General features: G+C 39.1%; 1 protein-coding gene across 1 annotated transcript; it reads left to right on the plus strand.

Annotated features, from left to right (window-relative positions):
* Positions 1-1168: 1168 nt before the first annotated feature.
* bsh (brain-specific homeobox) lies at positions 1169-23764 on the plus strand. Its single transcript, XM_065227552.1, has 5 exons — positions 1169-1830; positions 14829-15031; positions 15229-15397; positions 15523-15656; positions 23055-23764. The coding sequence occupies exons 1-5, from the start codon at positions 1328-1330 to the stop codon at positions 23486-23488; spliced, it is 1443 nt and encodes a 480-aa protein (XP_065083624.1). The 5' UTR covers positions 1169-1327; the 3' UTR covers positions 23489-23764.
* The last annotated feature ends 1030 nt before the right edge of the window (positions 23765-24794 follow it).

Genomic DNA, 24794 nt, shown 5'->3' on the forward strand with positions numbered 1-24794 from the left:
ACATTTTTCTCTCTGCATGCGTTACACTGTACCCGTCTCCCATCAGCTGGTGCTTTAGGTTTGCATCGTTAACGATTCCAGCTCAGCATGGAGCTCATTTCAAATATGCCACCCCCGACGCTTCGGGAAAAAGTAGCCACAAACTGAAAAATAATGCAGCTCATTAAAATTTTAATGAGCCATAATTAAATACATTACAGGTGACTGGCACGTCATGACAATGGCCTCTGGTGGAAATTTATTCCACTCCACTTGCTGACCATTAATTTTTGTGGTTCGCTCTCATTGGGTGGCCAGAACGACCCATTCAGCGATATTTTCACAGCAAATTTGGTGCCACCAATTAGAACGGTTGTTCAAATGTAATTGCTTAATTACAAAAGACTCTTCCATCGATTATGCATTAAAAAAACAGCTTTTTTAATAACTTTCAGGTTTGAATTATTGACGTCACACAATCTCCAGAAATTAAAAGTATCAAACACGTCACACGAAACTCATTTCGCCACAATTAAAGCAGACAATTTATGCGCTTATGGTGTACGATTCATTACGGAAAATATGTAATTGCCTTCTTGAGTATCCTGTACTGCTTTCAGCGTTGTATGCGTGTGCAATATTTGTATGTATTTTAGCCTCCTTGTGAGACAGCATTTCCAGGACAACGAACGACACCCCGTATCATTCGTCGCTGAAAAGACAGAGACGGAAAAAGGACATGCTCAAGCGCTTCTCCTACATGGCCTCATGAACGAACGGAACCGAGGGAGGAAAAACATAACAGCAATGACTATACACCACCCTCAGCACCTTCTGCGTACATAACCTACTTCTTCCTGATGAGACTGCCTCCTGTCACGCTAGATCGTTACATGCTCCTGCAAGTATGCAATGTGATAACAAGCGCGCGCGTTCCTTGGCTGCTCTATGTGCTGTTATATTGTTACTATAGCAGCATAGGAATACACATTTTCATTATCCTTGCCACCGCGATTCACGTCGTTTGCTGTGTGTTGGTGTGCGTCCTGGGTCATCAAGGCAAGCCACGTGATTGGAAGGGGGTAAACTTTGCGACAGGAGTCCGGGATGTGCGACATGGGTGCTTCCCACGTTAAATTCTCCGGGCTTCATAAATCTTTTAAACGTCCTTCGGAAAGCATCGATTAGAACGGTTATCGGTTTTGAAACGTCGCTCAGTTCGTTAACGTCCTTCGGCTCGGAAGCATCCCATTCGGTCAGCTCGATGCCAGTAGCGAACAGAAGTAGTAGTGGTAGTAATAGTAGTAGCGGTTGTGAACAGTTGTGACTCTCAGGAATTGCTTGGAATATGGCTCTACATCCGCTTTCCTACAAGGAATCGAACAAATCTCCGACGGTACTCGGTGGCAGTACACCCGGCGGTACGATCGCATCCAAGATTCCGTTCTCCATTGAGGATATACTGTTTCAGAATGGATCCGTTAACAATCAAAACAACAACAACAACAATAATAATAATAATAATAGTGCTAATTACAATGTAAAATCGGCAAAATTTCCGGGATCTCCTCTTGGAGCACATGTGATTGATGGTGGTGGAGTTGAAGGTGGTAGCAATAGTAGTAGCAGCAGTAACAATAGCAATGCGTCGGTGGACTCCTGTGGAGGACCCCGCAAGGTGCCCCAGTTTATCAGTACCGGAGGGAATGTGAATAGTAACAATAATAGCAGTAAATTTAGTGATAGCAACGTGATACGTAGTGATAGCAATAGAAACAATAGCCATAGTGCTGGCGTGAACGGGATATGCGGCGGAGAAGAGGATTACCGAAAAACGCTGCAGTCGGAAAGGTTCGTCATCATATACTTGTTGAATATCGTTATCGTTACCAGAAGTAATGCCAAAATTGACCAGTGACCAGGAAGTGATGCTCGACTCGACTTACATAATCGGGTCCCATGTTTTGAATGCTGTACAACATTTCAAAGGGGCATCATTGCATTTGTAAACAATAGCTTTAGTCGTCGATGTCTCGCGAATAAAAGCTCACTCATGAAAATTACTGACACCAATATGTTAATTTGAAGGGGTGAGCTTTTATTTGTGAGAAATCGACGGGTTAAGCCATTGTTCACAAAATCAATTACGCCATTTTGAAATGTTGGCACTGATTTGGTTTCATTACGTCAAAAATGACGTATTTTTCTACATGGTTGGTCACCCTAAAACGCTACGTCATTTATGCATCTCCCCTTAGCAGATTTCATCTATTTCTCTACTGAGCTATCACACGATAATTTACGACAAGTACCATATAATCATTTTTGACGTAGGACCACGTTTTTGTGGAATATTTTTTTATAACACTGGGGTACAAATACGAAATTTGCCAATTGGAAGTGCAACGAAATTGTGGTAGATTTTGAACGCTTATAACTTGGCCATTTATCGATGGATGCCAAATGTTACCAACCGATTCAGATTTCTTCCCATACGGTTCGTTAATTCTGACATTTAATTTTTGATTAATTATTAGGTCTACCTTGCAACATAATAAACATGTGTGATGATTTTGAACGATGCCATAAGTTCACGTTAAAATTTTCGTGCTATTTTGAGCATGGTAGGCATTGATAATCAACTTTTAAAAGTGTCCCTATTTTTGGACTAAGTGTTTGATTTTGAGTGCTTAACGGTATTAAAATTGTAATTGTTTATCATAATTAAACTATTGAAAATTGACCAAACTTCATGGCCAAAATCAATCAATAATGTGCTTGCGAGTTGCGAGGATTCATTGAACGAGTAGACTTCACTTGAACTTACCACGAGGAGAATGAACTTCTCTGAAGCTCGCAAAACGCCCCTGAAGTTTGTAGAACTTCTCTGCAAAACTAAGTATTTTCCTGAAGTTTGCAAGAGCTTATCTGATGTTCGAAGCACGTCTTTAAAGTTTACAGAATTTTCCTGAAGTTTATAGAACGTTCATGAAGTTCAACGAACTTCTCTGAAAGTTGTTGGACTTATCTGTTTCTCTTGAATTTGTAAGAGTTCCCTGGGGTTCGCAGAACTTTATCGAAGATCATACAATTTTCCTTGATTTCGGAGATTTTCATTGCAGTTCAAAGAACTATCCCTAAGTTGGTAGAACTTTACATGGGTTCGCAAAAGTTCTCTCAAGTTCGCAGCATTTCTTTGAAGGTCGCACAAATATCCTGAAGTTCACAGAACGCCCCTAAGGTTTTCAGAACTTTAGATTTTCAATTAAGTTCAATAAACTTGTTACTGACACTGAAACATTTGCGATAACCCGTAAAATGAGCGATTTTAGGGGTATCTGACGAAGAAAAGCTGAGATACGATGGACTAGCGCGGAGCCCTATCTAATGTCTGAAATTTAGAGATCTATAAGCCCCTAAATCTTGAGATTTCTGTTTTTGAAACTGCGATTTTTTTAACTTTATTATTGAGATTTTTAGCCAACGGGCTAGTTTATCTCAAGGTGAAATTGCGAAGTGTGATATGAATGAGGACTCTTTAAACAAACCTTTGCTTCTAACAATTTTACGGATTTCCAGTTTGTTTAAATTTTCCGCAAATTCCCAACGATTAAGGATCTTATTTAGCAGAATTTTGATAACAACATGATTTCAAAATCAAATGATTAAAAGATTTCAAAAACAACGCTGTTTTAATAACTCTTATTATTAAAACGACTGACAGCTGAAGTTCATAGAAACTCCCTAAAGTTCGTAGAACTTCCCTGAAACGTTAAGGTCTTTCCTGAAAGGTTCATTGAAGATTGTATTGCCTGAATTTCATATGGGACTTCCCCGAAGTTAGAAGGACTTTTTTTAAGATCTTAGGACCTCCTAGAAGTTCGGAGTTTTTTTTTTATTCATAGGAATTTCTTAAATATCGTAGAAGTACCACGAAATTCGTAGAAATTCTCAGAAGTTCGTAAGACTTCCTTCAAGTTCGAAGAACTTTCTCGAAGATCTAAGGACTTCCCTGAAGTTTTAAGGACTTAACTAAATATATGAGGACCCTAAATTTAGAAGAGCTTCCCTGAAGTTCATAAGGCTTTAAGTATCGAAGGGTTTTCCAAAAGTTTGTGGGTCTTTCCTTAATTTCTTGGAAATTCCCTGAAGTTTGGAGAGCTCCCATGAATTTCGTAGGACTACCTGTAGTTCAATCGACTTCTCGGAAGTTCTAGGAACTTTTTTGAGCTTGGAGAACTATGTTAAGTTCAGAGGACTTCCCAAGAGTATTGAAGACTTCTCTGAAGCTCGGAAAAAATCCATGAGTGTCATAGGATTATCCGTAAGTTTTAAGTAATGCTTAAATGTCGAAGAAGTTACATTAAATATGTAGAAAATTCTATAAAATTCGTAGTTATTCCCCAAAGATTAAAGGACTTCCCTGAAGTTCGTAAGACTTCTCTGAAATTTGTAGAACTTCTCTGAAGGTTCGGAGAGATTTCCTCACCGTCGTAGGTCATCACAGTAGTTAGCAGGATTTTCCTGAAACTTGTAAGACTTTCCCGAATTTTGTAGAGCTTACATGAAGTTCGAAGGCCTTATCTGAAGTTTTTAAAAATAGAACTTTTTTATTGAACATGTTGAACAGGTACTTCAAAGTAGTTACGTGTCGGCACTGCTTATGTCTGCTATCAATTAAGCACAAATCATACATGCAATTGATTCAAGAAAAAATTAAAAATATATTTACTAAATTCTCAGGGTAAATTTTGTTCATCAATGTTTAATTGTGTGAAAGATTTAGCTTGAAAAAAATGGTTAGTTTTGACCTGATTATAAAAAGAAACTTTAACATACATAAAATTTAAAACCTATTTAAATGATGCAAACAAGATTATTTTCCTGGTGGACTTATGAAATTCCTGGTTTTGTTCCCGGTTTTCCCTGGTGAAAATAAATTCCCGGCTTTTTCCCGGTTTTCCTGGTTTTCCAGGTTCACTTGCCACCCTGGTTATGGCTGTGTGTTCGGTTGTGGTATTTGGGAATACCATTCACCATGGCAGTGCATTGGGATGGAGTCAGGTGGTCGTGATGGAAGTACTGACCCTAAACAAAATATACTTTAGATAGGAAACTTATCTCGAAACGAAGCATTTATCACAGAAAAGTAACAACTTAAGACGGACAAAGACAAGATAAATTTTGCAGATCAATGTAGTGCTACAGCGAATCCAAACACATAAAGCAACCAACGATACAGACAAAACGGTTGCTACGACTACCATGACAAACTCGCTCTGTAACATAGCTCGATCCGAGTGGTAGAAGGATAATGATATATTGCTTGCCTGCTTTGTTGCAATATACACGGATGAGGACAGAAAAGACATAACAAAAAAATTCCCATTAACACACGTGTATCATGTTCGTGTTTACTTCGTGAAGCAGCTTGCCAACAATTTGCTCGTTTCCTTCTACCGCCCTGAGTGAGTTGTGTCGCACGGGCTGCTTGTCATGAAAAAGAAGGAAGAAGATTATATCATTATTGCTTTGCACTTCTGACATAGCGTTATTATTCGGTTCGTTGATCGCTTGTCATTTTGTCATTTGGAGATATTTTTGATTCCTTGAAGGTAGCATAATCAGGAGATAGAGAGACAGTTTACTTTTAGGCTGATCTCGTGGGAAGAATATGATGCGGGGGGTCTGCATACGAAGGCAACTAGGCCTTAAATATATATAATAAATCTCCCCATTTTGTTTGTTTCTAGTTATAGGCAATAGTGGAATTTGTTATTTCAATCAATACAAATAGTAATCAGATCTTCGATCATATGTTAGGAATTTGTTGATTGTTTGTAGTGGGAGTTCGGATTGTTATGCAATTGTCTGTATCTGGTACAGGGATATTGCAGCTTCTCACTGGTATTAGCTTATTAACCACCAACCGTAGAAACTATATGAATTATTGCGTATCTCTGTTGTTTATTACATACCAAACGAAAACTTAATCATATTTTGTCGTGGAGTGTTGTGGTTTTGAGATGCTGGATGACCCTGGAGGAAACAGTTTTGCTTACTGAGCAGAAAATCATGGGTTTAATCCCAAGCTCTCCCACAACAGAATAAATCACCATCGTTTCGAGATCATAAAGCGGCGTAATAACCAAAAGTTTAAATGTTTAAATCGTTATCGCATTGGAACTATTCCTTATCTCTCAATAAACTTTAAAATGCAAAAACACCCACTTCAATCTAATCCCATGGCGATCATGTAGCCTGCATGTGGCGAGTCACCCCTCCTTTACTAAAGGACGAACACGAAATTATTGCGACGCATTCAACAGGGCATAACTTTTTTACCATTGGGTAAAAACCAACCAAATTTTGCACACTTTCTCATTGATGTGTATTGTGTACATGCTGTCAAACTCGAAGTAGTGTTTTTCGATTCAACGAAAATGGAGGTGAACCAACGCGAGTTGAGAGAACAAATTCTTTCCAAACACCTGGAATTTCCTGACCTGTCGCACCGGCAGTTGGGAAAAATGTTGAACATTCACCATTCAACCGTCACCAGAGTGTTGAAGCGGTTCCAGGAGCGGTTGACGTTGGACCACGGCAAAGGAGCTGGAAGAAAACCGGGACCGGAGAACAAAAAGACGGAGGGAAAGGTGAAGCGGATGATTAAAGCAAATCCCAACGTCTCAAGCCGTGATTTGGCTAAAAAGATCGGCATGTCGCAGAGCTACGTCCAGAATGCAAAGAAGAGAGCTGGACTACATACATACACGGTACAGAACTTCCCAAACCGCGATGAGCGGCAACAATCGACGGCTAAAACTCGGGCACGGAAGCTCTACGAGAAGATGCTGACAAAATATGGCTGCTGTGTGATGGACGACGAAACGTATATAAAAGCCGATTTTAAGCAAATTCCGGGGTTGGAGTTTTTCACCGGCAAGAGCAAGTTCGATGTGGACGACAAATTTAAGAAGAAGAAAATGTCGAAGTTCGCCTCCAAATATCTCATTTGGCAGGCCATCTGCTCTTGCGGACTGAGGAGTGAGCCTTTCGTGACAAAGGGCACAGTAAATGGCGAGATCTACAAATCTGAGTGCCTCGAGAAGCGCCTTTTGCCGTTCTTGCAGCAGCACGACGAAGCTCCGCTATTTTGGCCAGATTTGGCATCATGCCACTATTCTAAAAGTGTCCTGGAGTGGTATGAGGCCAATTCTGTCCATTTTGTTCCAAAGGACATGAATCCGCCAAACTGTCCGGAGCCTAGTACTGGGCAATAATGAAGCGGGAACTTCGGAAGAGCAAGAAGACAGTCAAAGACGAGAAGGACATGTTAAGAAAATGGAAAAAAAAACTGAGAAACTGGTACCGGATGACACTGTAAAGACTTTGATGGAGGGCATCAAGCGAAAATGCGTTCAATTTTACACTCAAGGCTCCATCGATTAACTTTTCTTTTGATTTTTGAAGTAAATATATGTATAAAACTACCCTAAAATTTTGGTTTGATTCTAAACATTATAAGAAAATTGGCATGACATTTTCGGTGTCGCAATAATTTCGTGTTCGCCCTTTATCGGCCTTGGATTGACTTGCGATCTTACCAACAATCAATACGAAACTAACGATTTTAAATTGGCTCACCATTTTAGTAGCCTATTGGTCCCAAGCAAACGATTAACGTACCCTATTCTAGTCGAAATTCTAGTACTACGCAATGTTTGTTTTGATTCGCTATGAAAGTTTGACAGATAAAATGAGGGGTTATTGGTTTTTCCTATGTTTCGAGGGGTGATTCGACAAGCTTGGGACCGAAGATAGTAACAGAGGTGAGCCAAAAAGTTGAGCACGTTTCTTCGGGACCTACTTGTCTTAGAGTTATCTCTATGATCTTACTGCTTCACCCTACGATGCAAAATGAAAATGAAAGCTACCTTAGATAAAATATGGGAACGGCGTTGAAGATCTTGCAGCTCTGTACTCACTCAAGGCGAGGGCTACTTAAGGTGATTCCTAGTAGCGTCCTTTTTTGCATTACACTTCGCAATTTCACTAGCCAAAATATTAAGGTCTTTGTGAATGCACGTAGCTTAAACTACTACTTGTTTTTTTTTTGCTGCGGAGAAGCAAGCAACGACTGAAATTTACAGATTTACAACCATCGTAGATCTCGAGTTGTGTACTCTTGAAATTGTGAAAAAGAACTCTACAGGGAAACGCCCTAAACACACTGCACAATAATCGTCCCAACCCGTATTTAATAAGACAAACATATGTGTAAGTAAACAGCTTGTGTTATAGCGAATTTGTTTATTATCGGGGTTGGAACCAGTTCCAATCGCAAACCTCAACCTGAGCTAGGTTTTAAAAACAAACGAGCAAACTGACGTTTGTCAGCAAACAAGCAGACTCAATCTTGATACCCGATCCAGGTTGGAACTGAATTATAAACAAATTTGCCTGTAGATTTTTCACTTGCAACCAACAATATTCATTTGTATTGTACAGATGACTCATTTTTCTAAGACAAAAACGAAGAACAGGAGATTTTCATCGCTGGACCCACTCTTTAGATTCATAGGCCAAATTAGAGCTATTTCGCCTATAATGAAAGTGTTTTTTTGTTCAGCTAAATTAATTAACTTTTAAAAAGAACTTATTTTTCCAATAAAATCGGTTTTAATGTTTCACCTTAAATAATTAGCCACTTAGTTGCTTCAGTAAAATTGTGCGTCATTAAAAGTTCTAACAGCATCTAGAACAAAGAATTTGTTAAAAAAGTAAAAAAATAAACTTAAAAAAAAATATTTTTACAAATTAACGTGGGTAGATCACCTTTTCGTGATACGTTACGTAATGTCAAATATACCATCCGATTCCTAGTCCTGACTACTTCAAACTAAGGGAACATGATTTTTCAGTAATCAAAGGAACACATCTTGGTCCTTGTTACTCGTTATACCTTGTTGATGGTGACAAAAGACTCGGATTTGTCCACCGAGGATGATCTTGAAGCAAAGAGTTAGTTAGCCTTCATCTATTTGATTCCCAATCTTCTATTCGTTGTTCTCTAGTTTGAAGTGGTTAATACTACACAAAAAAAAATCTGAATGTTAACTGTCGCGTAAAAATTCCCTTCGTTTAATTTTGAGCTGTAATTGGCATAATCGTTTACAAGCTTGCATACAATATAGCTAATTAATGCGATTTGCGCATAAATTTACACGAAATTTCGCGTAAATTTATGCCAAATCTAGCGTTAATTTTATGTGCGCTATATCTCGCAGAAATTTACATGAATTTTTCAAACGGTGTAGGGTTCTGATGCAGGTCATTATCGGTGTCATTGCTTAATTTTGTTGCTAAGGAATCCAATTTTGACTGACAAAGGGGCGCGCCTTTGGAGGGTGTTCTCTCTCTTCGAAGGGTACCTTAGTGCAAAGAATTTAAGGGGCCATAGAAGATCATATTTGAAGTAAAAAAATGATATTGACGCATATGATCAAATCTCAAAGATTACTGAGTTATTGAACTTTTTCTGTTTTGGTCTATGCTTGCCATAAATTGGCTCTAACTAAAAAACTATGCCATTTAGCACAAAACTCTTGCCTCCATTGGACAGCTTGGTAAAGTTCCTACTTAATAGTGTCATTTCTAGGTTCCTGTGTCAGCGTAATTTTTACATACAAATCATAAATTTTACATTATTTTTACATACTTGCATTTGGCAGTCGACGGTTGGGGAACCTGCGACCATATTCTTTTTCTTGTCACACTTTTCATACCGTCACTCCGCGTGGCGATCAAGTGTGCTATGCGCGCTGCAAACAGACGTCAACAGCAACGGTGGGGTTGAATTCGTGTTTTACGCAACCGTTAATTAACGACGCAACATGATGTAGTACGAAATTGTGACAAAACTAAACAAGATAGAAAATTGCTGTCAAAGAGAGAGTTGTAGAGCGCATTGAGAGGAATCTTTTGATAAGACAAAAACATACACTTTATTACGTATTTTTTTAAATAATAAGGGAAAACCCGTAGGAAAACACATGTTTTAGACTCGTATATCCCTAAAATGTGTCTGAATGCAGCTTACTGTAACCAGTTGGTTACAATTCGTGGATTTTCGTTTGTATGAGTTGTTGTTGTTTGGAAAATTCACGTTTTGTTAAACTTAAAACAGTAGACACACACAAGAGCGAGAGGGTTCGTGCCGCTGCAAACAACAACGTAACGTTACTGAAGGGAGAAATATCTTGGCTTTAAAATAACAATGGATGCGCAAATTGGATGATGAATAGCTAGCCATCTTAGATTTGGAAGATTAGGCAGAAGTAATCAGGCGTCCGTGTAGACCGGTATCGTGAAGTGTAGTGCATATTTAATACAACCCCTCCCCCCTTGTGAAGGTTTGGGCTGGAAAGCCTACCTCCGTTCAGGACCTCTTGTGCTTTTGTACATTTTGTACACCTCGTACCGTAAATAAAACGGTCTTACACGGCTCGGCTCGGAAGTCAAGATGGCTTCCGAGCCTAATAGTAAATGATCCTCGATCGTCCGTCAGGGACGATTCCCTAAGGCCGGTGGCCTTTATTATCAAGGAGGGTCCCGTCTCGGCTCGACCAAGGTGGCCATGCCACGGTCAGCCGATGCCGTCAACGACGGAAGACTGCTGAGCCGTATGTGACTGATGAACGCCACCAGATCCGCCATTCTCCCAAAGCGGCAACAACACTGTCTGCAGCCCGCGCCGCAAGTTTCCGGCCACACGGTAGTGCAGGAGCAGCCGTGTGGGCCAACGACAGCGTCGCGACGCCGAAGGCGAATCTGCTGCAACAGTGAGTACCGTACCGTTTATAAACTCTCGCATACACGCCACATATATGTGAATACCCACACCCACACGCCACAGAAAAGGGCAATTGCAGGGCAGTACTGCAAAGTATTTTGTCTGCAATTTCTTTATATGAATCAAATTTTACACTATTAATAATCAATTTAACATTTTCATGTATAGTACAGACACATACATTATGTGTACCTGTACTATCCAACAGTATGCAATGCTTTGGTCGGAGCTGAGTGAACGAAGTAAATCCGATTTTAACACTTTTGTATTTCTCTTCAAAAATCATAAAAGCCTCTTTAAGAGACATCATCAATAAACGTTTCTGAACATGCTCTTTATATCCATTTCGATATTCAGAAACATAATCATTACTTCCTGGCATAGGCCTACTAATATCATCACTGTCAAAGAAATTTAAAACAATTTGTTTTTCAGTATCATTAAATCCATGACCACTTCTTGCTTTCTTACTACAAAGAATACCTTGTTCTCTGACTAGCCTTTTCATCTGTTTCACTGTATGATGGGGTGCATTAAACTCATTAACTATTTGATTCACTGACCATGATTTAGGGAGCACTGATAACACTTTTAATTTGTCATTTGTACTCGTAGAAGGCAAATTAAATTTCTCCTTTAACTGCATGATCATTTCGTCAAAATCATTTGATTTGTTGACATCGTCTGAATCCATCCCAAATATATTTTTACGCACTGCCTTTGTGATCTCTGCAGATTTTTGAACACGATAATTCATACTTCTCATACTTCTCGATGAAATTGGTGATAACTGTAAGGTTGAAGCTATACAATTGAATTGTTCCACATTATATGGACATTGGATCTGATCCGCTGATGGGATTGATTCTAGCGATGGATCTGTATCTGTAAAATTAAAGAAAAGAAAAAAAAAATATTACCACACATTAATATATAACGCTGTTAAGGTGATAGTACCATGAACGGGGGTGGTTTTGATAATAGGGGTAACTTTGGTAATGCAGCTAAGCCAAAAATTTATGACTTAAGGCACATCGTACGCAATATTTTGGATAGGAAACCGATGTTCCCTTCCAAAATAATGAATACGAAGAGCATTAAGTCATAACTTTTTGGATTAGCTGCATTATCAAAGTTACCTCCATTATCAAAGACATCCCCGTTTACGGTACATCGAAGCCGCATCTGAATTTTCCCCATGTTTGTGGAGCACGAGCTGCATAAACCGCATATCGTACAGTCGTGAAAATTTGATAGATTGTTCACCGAGGTTGGCCTACCAATCGATCAAATTTGTACGATAAGCGGTTCATCCAGCTCGTGCTCTAAAAAAATGTTGAAAATGAAGTTGTATCTTCGATGTACAATCCTTAAACCACACAGTTGAAACAGTTAAAGTTATTATTATTTACCTAGTATATCATCAAATTCCTGATGTTCTGATTGCTGATGACTTGTTGATGGTTGCGGCTCTTCAAACTTCCGAGCATGGCTTGATTCTTTTCCATCCGATCGCCTCTTTTTCGGGAGAGGTGTCCTATTGTGCACTAAAATTCCACGACACGATTCACAAATACGCATTGTTACATCCAATTGATGATCAAAGCCCCATGAATGTATTTTCTCTATGAGACTTGATGATAAATTACGTAAATTATTGCGGCTGCAATTGGGATTGTTTATGTTGGCACTACATTGCACCCTTTTAATAATCAATTCAGCAGATTTTTCCATTGTTGTATATATAAACACTTTTTCGTTTCAACAACTATGCAGCACTACACTTTCAACAACTATGCACTACAGCAACTATGAGCATTGTTGTGATATCACCAAACTTAAATATTAGATTATGTCGGTAGAAACAGACTGCGGTGCTTTAAGTTTATACCTTATATCTCTCATGTGACTACCTGCGTTGTTATATAACTGCTATATAGCAGGTAACTTAACGATTATTTTAGGCATGCCTTAAATAATCGTTAAGTTACCTGCGCTATTATATGTATTCACTTGAGAGATGAGGTATAAACATATATGCATATTGCTTACTAATGGACACACCTAATACATAAAAATAAATGAATGATTATTTTTCTAATTAAATTAATCACAAATACATGAATTGAAATCTTTTCATGAATAAAACATACTAAGTGATTTTTACTTAGTTTACCTGTTGATTTGGAACAATTTGAGGGTGGTTTTATAGAAGTTGGATAGAGTGTATGCATATATTATAATACAATCCATCACAGGAAAGTGCAAACCATGCTGAGATGGCTGTTCCTCATTAGAACGTTTTGTTCTGAACTCTTATTGGACGATTTGCAGGTAACTTCTCTGTACCCTTTTCAAATGTTAGGCTGGATTTCGCCCAGATTATCGAAAAGTATACCCATAAAGTTTAATCGAATTTTAATAAGGTTGTGCGCGTATTACTATTCGACTTTGAGTGAAACACGCTAAAAAAAAATTAACATGAAAAAGTTGTTGTTCGAACAACTTTTTTTCCTTAAAAGCGCCTACTTTGCGATGTATGAAGAAAAGTTAGGTAATTATATTGCCTTTCATGAGAAAAAATATCAAGCAAATCTGAGGGGTACCATTTTTGGGAAAATGACTTTTAATTTTTAAATATATTTTTTTAGAGTGTACAAACCGATTTTTTATTTTATTTAAATTTTTTTATAAAATTTCAGATTATTTGCTAAAAGTTCGCCATACATCACTTTTTTGTAGGGCTTGTCATTTTTAAGCTATATCGATTTGAAAAAAAAAATCGACAAAAAACTTTGACCCTTATCAAATGTTAGGCGAGATAAATTTTGAAAAAAATAAGTACGCAAAGTTGCTTAAAATTGCTAAGTCTCCACACCCACAAAGTTCCATAAGGTTCTGAGAGGGTGCTGCCAACCACTGGATGAGTTGGCGTGAAATCCGTCAAATGTTTTAGAAAATGTGAATATTCCTGTGTGTTTCATACTTTGTCCGCGTAGCCCCTCCGAATACCCAGTAACATGCCGGCCCTGCGACACAGTTCAGGGGTCTCATGCTACTGAGCTAGTTACCCGGGAGTGTCTGGTCATACCATAGTCACATTACTTAAAGTAGAAATGACACTATTAAGTAGGCAATTTTACTATTCGCAGTGGTTTTATGTCCCGAGCAGTGGAAATAAAAAAGTTACTTATAAAAACCAACATAAAACGTGAACCGTTAGAGATAAAAGATGCATTACTTCAGCAAAGTTGCTTGAAATAAATAGTTCTACAACTTTGTCAAAAACTGTGTTGTCTATCTTTAATTTTAAATTGAAAATAGGGAGGGCCGCATGTTTATTAAGTTTAAAATATCAACTTTTTAGGTATTTGAGATAGATCATGAAAATGTTTCACGGAAGTTGTAGAACTATTTATTTTAAGCATCTTTGCTCAAGAAATAAGTTTTCCATCTCTAACTTTATTCTGATTATAAGTAACAAAAGGTGACCCCTGAAACACCAGATGTTTTCAACCAACTTTTATTATACGTAGTGCGAACATATTATTTTACCAGTATGTTTCTCGACAACCTCTGAGCCAAATCGGACGCAACAACTGCCATATGCATATTTTTGGAATCTATAGAGTGTTTCCGGAGATATGGCCTGCAATTCGAAAACAAGATCAATGGGGGTAATATTGAACGATCACATTGGCTACATCCGGGCATGCTCCGTATACTCCAGGGGAAGAGGCTAGTTTCTGACTTGAACCAAAACACATCATGCGACATCTTAAATAACATAAGAGTTCGAATCCTAGTTCAATTGCAGTGTAAGGATACACAGATGTTTGGTTTTTCAATAATAATTTCCTAGTAAACTTCAAATGGTCTGGAAGCGAACTTTATAAATGAGATCATACCTTGGAAATAATGACCCAACAAGGAACGGTATAATTTCCATTGAAAATAATTCACATGGTAACCACACACATTTCGTTCTCTTCAGGTACAGCAAACTATCCCTCAACAATCAAAACGGTCCCCACAACAATGGTCCACCCGGGCCTCAGTTCAGCAGTCACAACCCGAGCGTCATCTATCCTGCTGGACCGTATGGTGATCCGGGCTATCTGCAGATGGCTCTTGGCGCCTATCTAGCTCCGTCGGCCAGTGGCTACAAAACGGTGGACCCATACTTCCTATCCCAGGGTAGGTCAATACTGTGTGTCCCCATCAATTCCGCCTAATTTGATTGAACCGAAAGTTTTTCCTGTGTGGCCACGTAGCATATGTGTGGCATGTGACAGAGGATGGATGCATGTCGGTGGAAAGTGTTTTGTGTTGATTTAATTATGATCGAAATTTATTTTTGGTCCGTTTTTATATTCTTTTCCTATGGATGGCAGCGGGACTCTTTGCCGGATCTCCGTTGTTCCCGGGTGGTGCCTGTCCGGACATCGCACTTGGACTCGGCATGGGCATGAGTGCTCTGAGACACTGCCGGAGGCGAAAGGCACGGACCGTTTTTAGTGACCCTCAACTGACGGGGCTGGAGAAGCGATTCGAAGCTCAAAGGTGGGTGTTGTTTTTTATGATGTTTAATGTGTTAGTAATTATAATTAGGTTATAAAATATGAATTACGCTGGCCAGCAGAATGATCAATGTTCGGCGTGTTTAACATTTTTGCTTTGTATCGCAGATATTTATCTACACCAGAACGAGTGGAATTGGCATCCGCGTTGGGTCTCAGTGAGACCCAAGTGAAAACCTGGTTCCAGAATAGGCGAATGAAACACAAGAAGCAACTACGGAGGCGAGAAACCAATAATGCCGGTAAGATTCTGAAATTTGAGAATTTTTGCTAGGAGGAGGAAGGCCTAATTTAATTAAGAAGAACAACGTCTTGGAAGTTGTAAATTGGTCTCGTTCCCATTGTTGTGGGAAAGGGCTTTTAGCGAACGGGGTTCGTCCATTCAAAGAAGGAGAGTTTTCAATGGATTCGAACTGTTGGGTGGCCTTCACGGACTGATTCTAAGAAAGGACAACTTGATTTAATTAAATTTATTGTCAGGCTTGCACAACAGACATTAACATGATGACTTTCAGGTTGTAGTTGTTGTAGTCATGGTTTGAAAAGCTTATTTTGCATTAGAAAATGTGCCTCAGAACTCATTAGTTGTTGTGCTCGTATGTTCTTTCTTTATTAAAGAGATTTTCAGGCTTAGACTGGTTCACACATGCCACGTTGCAAATATAGGTTATGGAATCAGAGGAAAAAAATCTTGTTTGCCGAGCATTTATTTGTGTACTCTTAGCTTTCAACCAATGCGAGGGGTAAATTCAACTCACTTTTGAGTCGGACAATAGTCCGTGTACTTATTTAAAATTAGATCCGTGAACGAATCACTTGGTAATGGTAATGTGTTTCGTTCAGTTTTTGCCTGCGCTTCTCAAGTTTGTTGGTTTTTAGAACGCTTTTTGTTCAATTTACGAACTGAAATTATTTATTTATTTATTTATTTATTTATTATCTACAATCATCTGACAAACATGTTCTACATGATTTAAACGAACAAAAACTTAAACAACTATACTAAATTGCGATTACGTAAACGACATTAAAATGTTTCACAGCTAACGTTAAAGTCAAACAAGTGGAAAATATAGTTAAAAATGTTACACATAGCACATATTGGTTCGTTTTGACCGTAAACTGTCCGGTGAAAAGGAAGACGGAGGAAGTTCGTGGAACGAAGAACTCTCGAGGTCACGTTCAAATTCAACTTAGCCAAAATGTTAGGGGAATCAATTATTCCGCAAAGTAATTTTCTAACAAATACAGCACGCATGTCATCTCTCCTTTTAGCCAGTGTGTCCAATCCTAAAAGCTTGCATCGGTTTTCGTATGGGGGAAGTACCACCGGATCTATCCAGGGAAGAGTTCGAAGCGCAAACTTAATGAACTTCCTCTGTATAGATTCAATCCGTGCTGACCAGATGTCGGTGTAGGGGCTCCAAACTACCGCTGCCGTCTCCAGGATGGAGCGTACAAGCACATAATAAAGAGATCTCAAACAATACGGGTCACGAAACTCCTTTCCAACTCTCATGATGAAACCAAGGTTTTTGTTCGCTTTAGCAATAATACTATTGTAGTGGTTATGGAATGAGAGTCCTGTGTCCAACAGAACTCCAAGATCCTTCACAACTGTCACACGCTGAACTTGCTGGCTATTTATGGAATAAAGATATTCTATAGTGCTCTTCTTTCGGCTGAAACTGATTACAGAGCACTTCGGTACGCTGATATTGAGCAAGTTGCAAGCACACCATTCATAAAACGTGTCAATCAATTTCTGCATCTTAATGCAGTCATCAACTGTACGAACCTCAAGGTACATTTTAAGGTCATCAGCGTACACGATTTTGCATCCTGGAGGAAGTAATAAGCACACATCGTTGAAATAAAGCGAAAAGAGTAACGGCCCGACGTTGCTGCCCTGAGGGACACCTGATGTACAGTGGAAGACTCGCGACTCAGCGTTTCCCAATTTCACAGAAAGTGAGCGATTTGCTAGGCACGACTCTAACCAGCACACAAATGCATCGGAAGCACCTAAGTGCCTTAGTTTAGCCAACAATATAGCATGATCAACACGGTCAAATGCTGCTTTGATTACTAAAATGAAGAGAATTGTGTTGTGTATAACGATGAAAACAAGTAAGAGACACGACCGTAGATTTGACGTAGGATTACGTGCTCGGTATCAATATTCGGCGACTGTGTTAGGGAAACTACTTTTTCCCATCACGGAAACACCTCGTTTTCTGATAACAAAACTACGCATTTTCGTGCACTAAACGTACGGAATTTTTTGATTATTCAATAGATAATAAAAAAAAGCGAAAATTGACTGGAGGAATTTCTTGCTAACATTTTTCAATCGCGAGATATTTGCGATCAATCATATAAATTCGAGATTTTTTTTGCTTTTTTCTAGCGTCCTGGAGAAAACCTTACCTTAATTCGAAGTGTTTCTGGTTAATTGAGAGAGTCATGTGGTATACGATCATTGCGAGAATTTTTATGTACCTTTTCAATACTGTTACGCATTTGACCACAACCGTTTGGTTGCTGGGTACATTATCAAAGAGCTTTGGGGGTGATGTGGCTGGCAGCAAGGCGAGCCAACGTTCATTGAAAATTAAACAATATTTTAAGGTGGTCCAGAAAAGAACCGTTTTGTCATGATATGTGAGTAATGCTGAACTATTAGGGTGTTCAACACGGATGAGGATGGCGAGCTGTACGTTGTTTGGAACGAGGATGACGCGCTTGTCATAGATGGCCCACAGCGGTTCACGATGAGCAACTGAATCCGATCAGTAGCGATGCGGCTTCCTCAACCTTCTTCGGTGAATTGAGTTCTCTTGAGGGCAGTCTTGATAGCTAGCTGCTTGCGGGAAGCCTTTTTTGTGTGCTGGAGAACAATGTACAACGCCATGCGTCGAAAGCACTGTTGCTGCTGATGCTGATGACGATCGGATACCACTACTCACCAAACGCGGTGATTGAAAAAATTCCTTTCGGCGAGACCGGATGGAATTCGATTTTGAAATCTGTGCTAGGGAAAGCACTTTTTGCAGGCAATCGGTGATAATTTTAATTATCATAGCATCAGTTGCATATTCAATAGTGCTCTTTTGAAAATCGGTCTAAATTTAAACAGATTTCTTAGAAAAATTTACCATCGATTGACGTATTAAAAATTACAATCTAGAGCTGCACGGGATAGTGCTATTTGGCTTGGTGTTCGGTGTTTACATGTGAAATTTTGCTGATATTCGGCCATTTTCTTATAAGTTAGTTGCCGACAAAACGATTGATTGAACTTTTGTTAGCTTAAAGTCTGATATTCGGCCGAATATTCGGTGCAGCATTATTAGAATCCATCATCTCTGGATCAAAATCAGTCCGATTTCAGGCCCCGACCGACATTGGTTTTTGGAATTGCACCCCCAATTTCGCCTTAAAAATACATGGAATGTTGGATTTAAACTTATGGGAAATGACATCCGATTGATGACATTGACAAATGTCCAGAAAATGCTCTTTAACAAATTTATGGTGTTCCTGAAAAGGACCGTTTTGTTGTGATGGTTGAGTAGTGCTGAGCTATTAGGGTGTTCAACACAGATGAATCTGGTGAGCTGTATGTTTTTCTAACAAGGGTGACGCGCTTGGTGTGGCCAATAATTTAACGTGGTCCTGAAAAGAACCGTTTTGTCGTGATGGTTGAGTAGTGCTGAGCTATTAGGGTTTTCAACACAGATGAGACTGGCGAGCTGTATGGTTTTTTGGAACGAGAGTGACGCGCTTGGTATAGATGGCCCACCGCGACTCACAAAGAGCTACTGAATCCGATTAGTAGCGGTGCGGCTTCTTCCTCCTTCTTTGGGGATGGACGCTCATGTGGACTGCAGCTCGCTGTTTGCGCACAGCCTTTCGTTGTGTGCTGGAGAACAATGTTCAATGACATGCGCCGAAAGCACTGTTGCTGCTGCTGCTGCTGATGACGACCGACCGGACACCACCACAAACGGCGATTGAATGAGTACCGTTCGGCGAGACCGGATGGTATTCAGTTTTGAAATCTGTTTTAGGGAAAGCGCTTTTTGTAGGCAATCGGTGATAATTTTGATCACCATTGCAACAGTTGGACATTTGTGTAATTTTCAATAAAGACCTATTGAAAATTGATAAAATGTTCATTTTAGATCAGACTCTTAGAAAAATTTCCAATTGATTGGCTTGTTTAGAATTAAAATCGATCCTCTATTGACAGAGTTATAAGTGATCAAAACCTGACCAATTTTCGTAACGCGATCAATTTTGGTTGTTTTGAAATTGTACCCCAATATGTTGCTGAAAGACGTAGTCCTACGTCAAAAGTTCCAGCAATCTCAATTTAAGGACCATTTTCGAGGGGCTGAAGCTACTGGGGGCCGATATTAAATCCATGTTGCTGAAAAGTGTTCATGTAATAATGGTAAGCTTAGTAACTGTTTATCGTGCATAATTTTTACGGATGTTGACAGTGGAAAACTGGAAAATGTTGATTTTAACGAAATAAGGACCTTTAAAAAACTGTTTGGTACAGGTGATGGGTTCATTTTTTACGCGGCACCCCTACATTTGTTTTGTTGACGCTTCCAAAATCGATAACCTTGAAATGATGTTCAAATCAGGGGGACCCTATCCCTGTCAACCACATATAGATGCACCATAGCTCACATGATCTTGACATTTTTGGAAAATCTGACACTTTTGGACATACTGACACCGTAAAACTGACGGAGGCACGACAGAACAAGACAGCTTACTCTTTCACACTTGCATTGCAGTGCTGAATGCTAGAAAGAATAGTCTGTTGCCGTCATCCTCCTTACCCACTATATTAATCACATTGATGTGAGCTCCGCCGAAATTCGTGATTGTTGCCCCCGTGGTTCAAATCTCATCTACATTATTTTTCCGGTTTATTTTTCGCCTCTAGGAAAGTGGTGCCGTGCTTTCAGTAGTGGTGGTATAAAACAGGCAGCATACAGTGATCTATCATATTTTTTGTGGTTTTGATTGTAGAAACGAATTGCACCAATCTTGTTCTAATTTTGGGTTGCAAAGCCGTAACTCAGTAAATTGAATCTTACAGCCGAACACTCCATCACAATTTAATCTCATCTTGTCTTGTATCAAATATATTACATTAAAATATAGCTAACTCTTCGATTTACCATACATCACTCAGGAGACAGATAGTTACCATAGAGGTAACTCTAAGACCACTGGGTCCCGAAGAAAATCATTATTATTTTTGGCTCACTCAGTACCAGAACAACGGTCCCAAGCAGTCCCAAGCTATTTCACTCACCCCTGCATGTTCTGCATGAATCCACACACCCCTGATGTTATCTGTCAAACTTTCATAGCGAATCAAAACAAACATAGTGTAGTAATAGAATTTCAACTAGAATAGGGTACGTTAATCGTTTGCTTGGGACCAATAGGCTACTAAAGTGGTGAGCCAATTTAAAATCGTTAGTTTCGTATTGATTGTTGTAGTTACTGTTCAAAACGTCACCTAACGTCAGCAAATACAACCAATCTGCATACACGCTATTTCAAAACTACCCAAATTTGGGTACAATCCACTCAGATCGGTCAAAACTGAACGTACCCAAAAATGGGTAAACTGTGTTGGGAGTGACAAGTTGACAAATGAACAACATTGACATGAATCCGATCGACGTTGTTCATTTGTCAACTTGTCACTCCCAACATAGTTTACCCATGTTTAAGTAGGTTTAGTTTTGACCGATCTGGGTGGATTCTACCCAAATTTGGGTAGGTTTGAAATAGCGCGTATGTTAAAGTCAAGGGTGCAAAGGTTGCAATGTTTACACATGAAAGATTACTTTTATTACAATCAATGAAAACTCGTATGTACATTGCTTAAGCCAGTATACCTATGAGAATACGAATAAATTGTTTAACAAGTTTTGTTTTAAACCTCTCTTAAAGCTTTGAAGCTTGCCTCGCAATATTTATTAAATACATTAGTTAATTGAATACTTGAATTTTAATTTAATCGGAGGCGTCGTGTTCCGAATATTAAAGAAATGTTCAGCCGGAAGCAGGTTTGTCTCTCGCTACTGGGAATTGATTTTATTTGTATTTTTAGACTTGAAGGAAAGATTCATATCACTTAGAAAATCAAGATTCTAGGATTTCAAGATCTTGTAAATACTATAGATCTTTTAATTTTGTCGAACCTCTTAACGGAATCCCTTATAAAAAGCTTTTTGAGTGTGTTGATTTATTTACTTTTAATTCCGTTATAATTGTTTATCATTTGACAGATACGCGTATTTCGTCTACTACTTGCAGACTTCATCAGTGCCAAGTACTCAACGCCACACCACAGTGGTATTGAGTACTTGGCACTGATTAAGCAACCGGTGAACACTCGTATTTATTTCAGTTACCGTGGGACGTAATTTGTGATTAGCACCGGTCCCTTTCAAATTGTATCATTATTTATGTACGGTCCTTATATTTGAAATGACGTTTCACATTCATCTAGTGATGGCCGATTTTCTTACGAATAATTGATTAATCGATTAACGAACCGAAAAGTAAAATATTTGTAATTGGTTATATCGTGCCGATATAAGGATTAACATCTCCAGAGGATCCTCACCGTTTCAAACATGTGCTGCACTCTCATTGGTGGAAAAATGGCAGCACAGCGAACAAAAAATAATCGATAAGTTGTTAATCGAGTAATTAAAAAATGGGACATCTCTGATTTAAGTGTGTTTGTTTTGATAAAAATGAGCGCAAAATTTCATCTCTACCGAGGGGGCAGCAAAACCACAAAATTACCTTGAATACGGGGGGTACTCATTGGATGAAAGGGACCGTGAAAGAGGACACTAAAATAGAAAGTTTTTCTTCCGACAGTTTCATCTTAGTATTTATCTTTGGATTAAGTCTGCAAGTAGTAGACGAAATACGCGTATCTGTCAAATGATAAACAATTATAACAGAATTAAAAGGAAATAAATCAACACACTCAAAAAGCTTTTCATAAAGGGATTCCGTTAAGAGAGCTCTTTGTAAATAGATATTTAAAAAAAAAATAACATAATTTTTAAAGATTCTAAACTTTGAACAAACTCGTTCTGAACTTTGAATAACCTCAAGGGAGATTTACATGGGTCCACGCTAAAGCCATATTAACGAATTTATACAGATTTTTGACAGACAGGTACAGATTAAAATGATTTTATACAGATTTGAAATTAGAAAAAAAAAATCTGGAGACTGTTAGGAAAGTGATTAAAAAATATAATCGCGAAAAAAGAACGACCAAGTCCACGAGTGATTGCTTTAGGTTGTCATCAACTTTTTTTAATGTGTGTATTATTTCCATTTTTCCAAATTTCTATATGGGGTTTTTATTACTTACTACCAATTGAATGCCGACAGATGTGTGAAAAACTACTATTTGACTAAATGGTTCATTGCATCTTTGGTTGTAGGTCAAGTGAAAGAAGGGAAATCGATACAAAGTATCTCTCTTCGGATAGCATAGGATGTTTCGAAATTTCTTCAAGAATTGTTTGTGCGATCGAAATACAAGAAAATCATTTTTTATCCCCTTTCAGAACCGGTTGATTTCTCGCGCAATGAGTCGGGCACCAGTGCGGGAGCATCTGGAACCAGCGGTACCAGTTCTTCCAGCCAATCTAATTCAGCTGGGGCCACCAACCGATTGAATTCCAGCGGGACAGGTGAAAAAGGGTTTTCCATGTACAACAGCAATAACAACACCAACAACCACGGAGGCAAACAGTCGGCTGGAGGTGGTGGAATTCCTGGAAAACCGCTGCCCATGGGTGCCGGCCCACCGCTGATGGGAGGCATAGTAAAAGGATTGCACGCATCGGCCAACTCATCGTTCAGCTTGGTCCGCCGGCCGCCCATGATGGATCGCAACGGAGAGCTGCTAAGCGACGATGACGATGACTATGGAAACGATTCCGATGACGACTGCAGCGACGTGGACATTGTCGGTGACGAAAAGGCTTATATGACGTAAATTGGCGAGTCAATTGTTAGATCAATGGCTGGAAGAAAATGTTATTAAGTCACATATGTATAGTATCGTGCATATGATCTAGTCCCACTTAGGGTTTGTTTCTATATATAGTCTCACTCGAATTCTCATGTACAGTACAAATAATCCGATTTGTACAAAATTAGTCGTTTCTGTGTGATTTCAAAACCCAAACCAGACGAGAGATCGGTATCGTAAAGCTTCTGTATAAAGATCTGATTGAACATTCTAAAATAAACCAGTCAACTTAGAGAGCCAGTGAACACTAATTACCCGGTTGCTTCGTAATTAACGACCACAAAAGCGGATAAATTGGCCAATTTATTAACTGAAACTGGCAATGTGTACATAACATGCAGAGCAGACATGCGATGCCGACGATGATGATGATGATGATGACATGTCACCATGGTAAATTTATCCTCCCACTTTGGCTTCATATGACGCGTTGATCCGAGGGAAATCTAGCCCAGTCTTTTAGATTTCCTCCACCACTACCACTACCGCTAGCAGCAGAACAACACTCAGGGGCGGAGTCTCCTGCATTCATACATGTGTCAGCGATTGATTGTGTGTATTTTCCTTATATAATAAATTGAGCATGGCTTCGCCGCACCAACACCAGAGCGAAGAAAACCACTCGAAGCGCATATATAAGGATAAGGATGTGGGTAGGTAAGCGCATAGGAGAAGAAAAAAACACTCCCAAAGAGGATTAATACCTACAATTTTATGCTGTTTTTTTTTGTGTGGGTCTAGAAAGAGAAAGGGAGTGAGGGTGGGGGTGGTTTGAGTGAAGGAAAATCAGCACACGACCGTTTACCAAGCAATCAGTGTCGTCAAGTCATGTTTTCCTTATTTCCTGCTTCGTCTGGCTTTCGTTCCAACAACCATCATCAGGGACATGATGCTGCTCATTAGGTCCAATTATGTTTGATGAAGATATGGCAGGGCAGGGTTGGTCGGTTGATGAGCGAAAGGAAACAGTTCGAACAGAGAATGGTTTGCGTCGTTGAAGCTATTTTGGTGGAATAAAATGCTGACTAAACAAGGTATGTGTATAGTATTTTTAGTGGCGAAAAAAATGTGTTCAGCGATCCTTGTATGAATTTAATTGATTTAGCAGCTCAATATTAGACACAAACAATAAAAAAAAACTATACGGTACACTGGGGAAAGTGGGATCATTGGCTTGTGTGACCGAAATCTTATAAATTTAATATGGAAGTGCGTGTTGAATAATCTTGAATCACTCTTACATAAAATAAGAAATGGAAGAAATTGCAGT

Source organism: Ochlerotatus camptorhynchus, unplaced genomic scaffold, assembly GCF_037179485.1.
Source record: "Ochlerotatus camptorhynchus isolate MF236.1 unplaced genomic scaffold, CSIRO-AGI_Acam_v1.1 ptg000274l, whole genome shotgun sequence".
Taxonomy (NCBI): Eukaryota; Metazoa; Arthropoda; class Insecta; order Diptera; family Culicidae; genus Ochlerotatus; species Ochlerotatus camptorhynchus.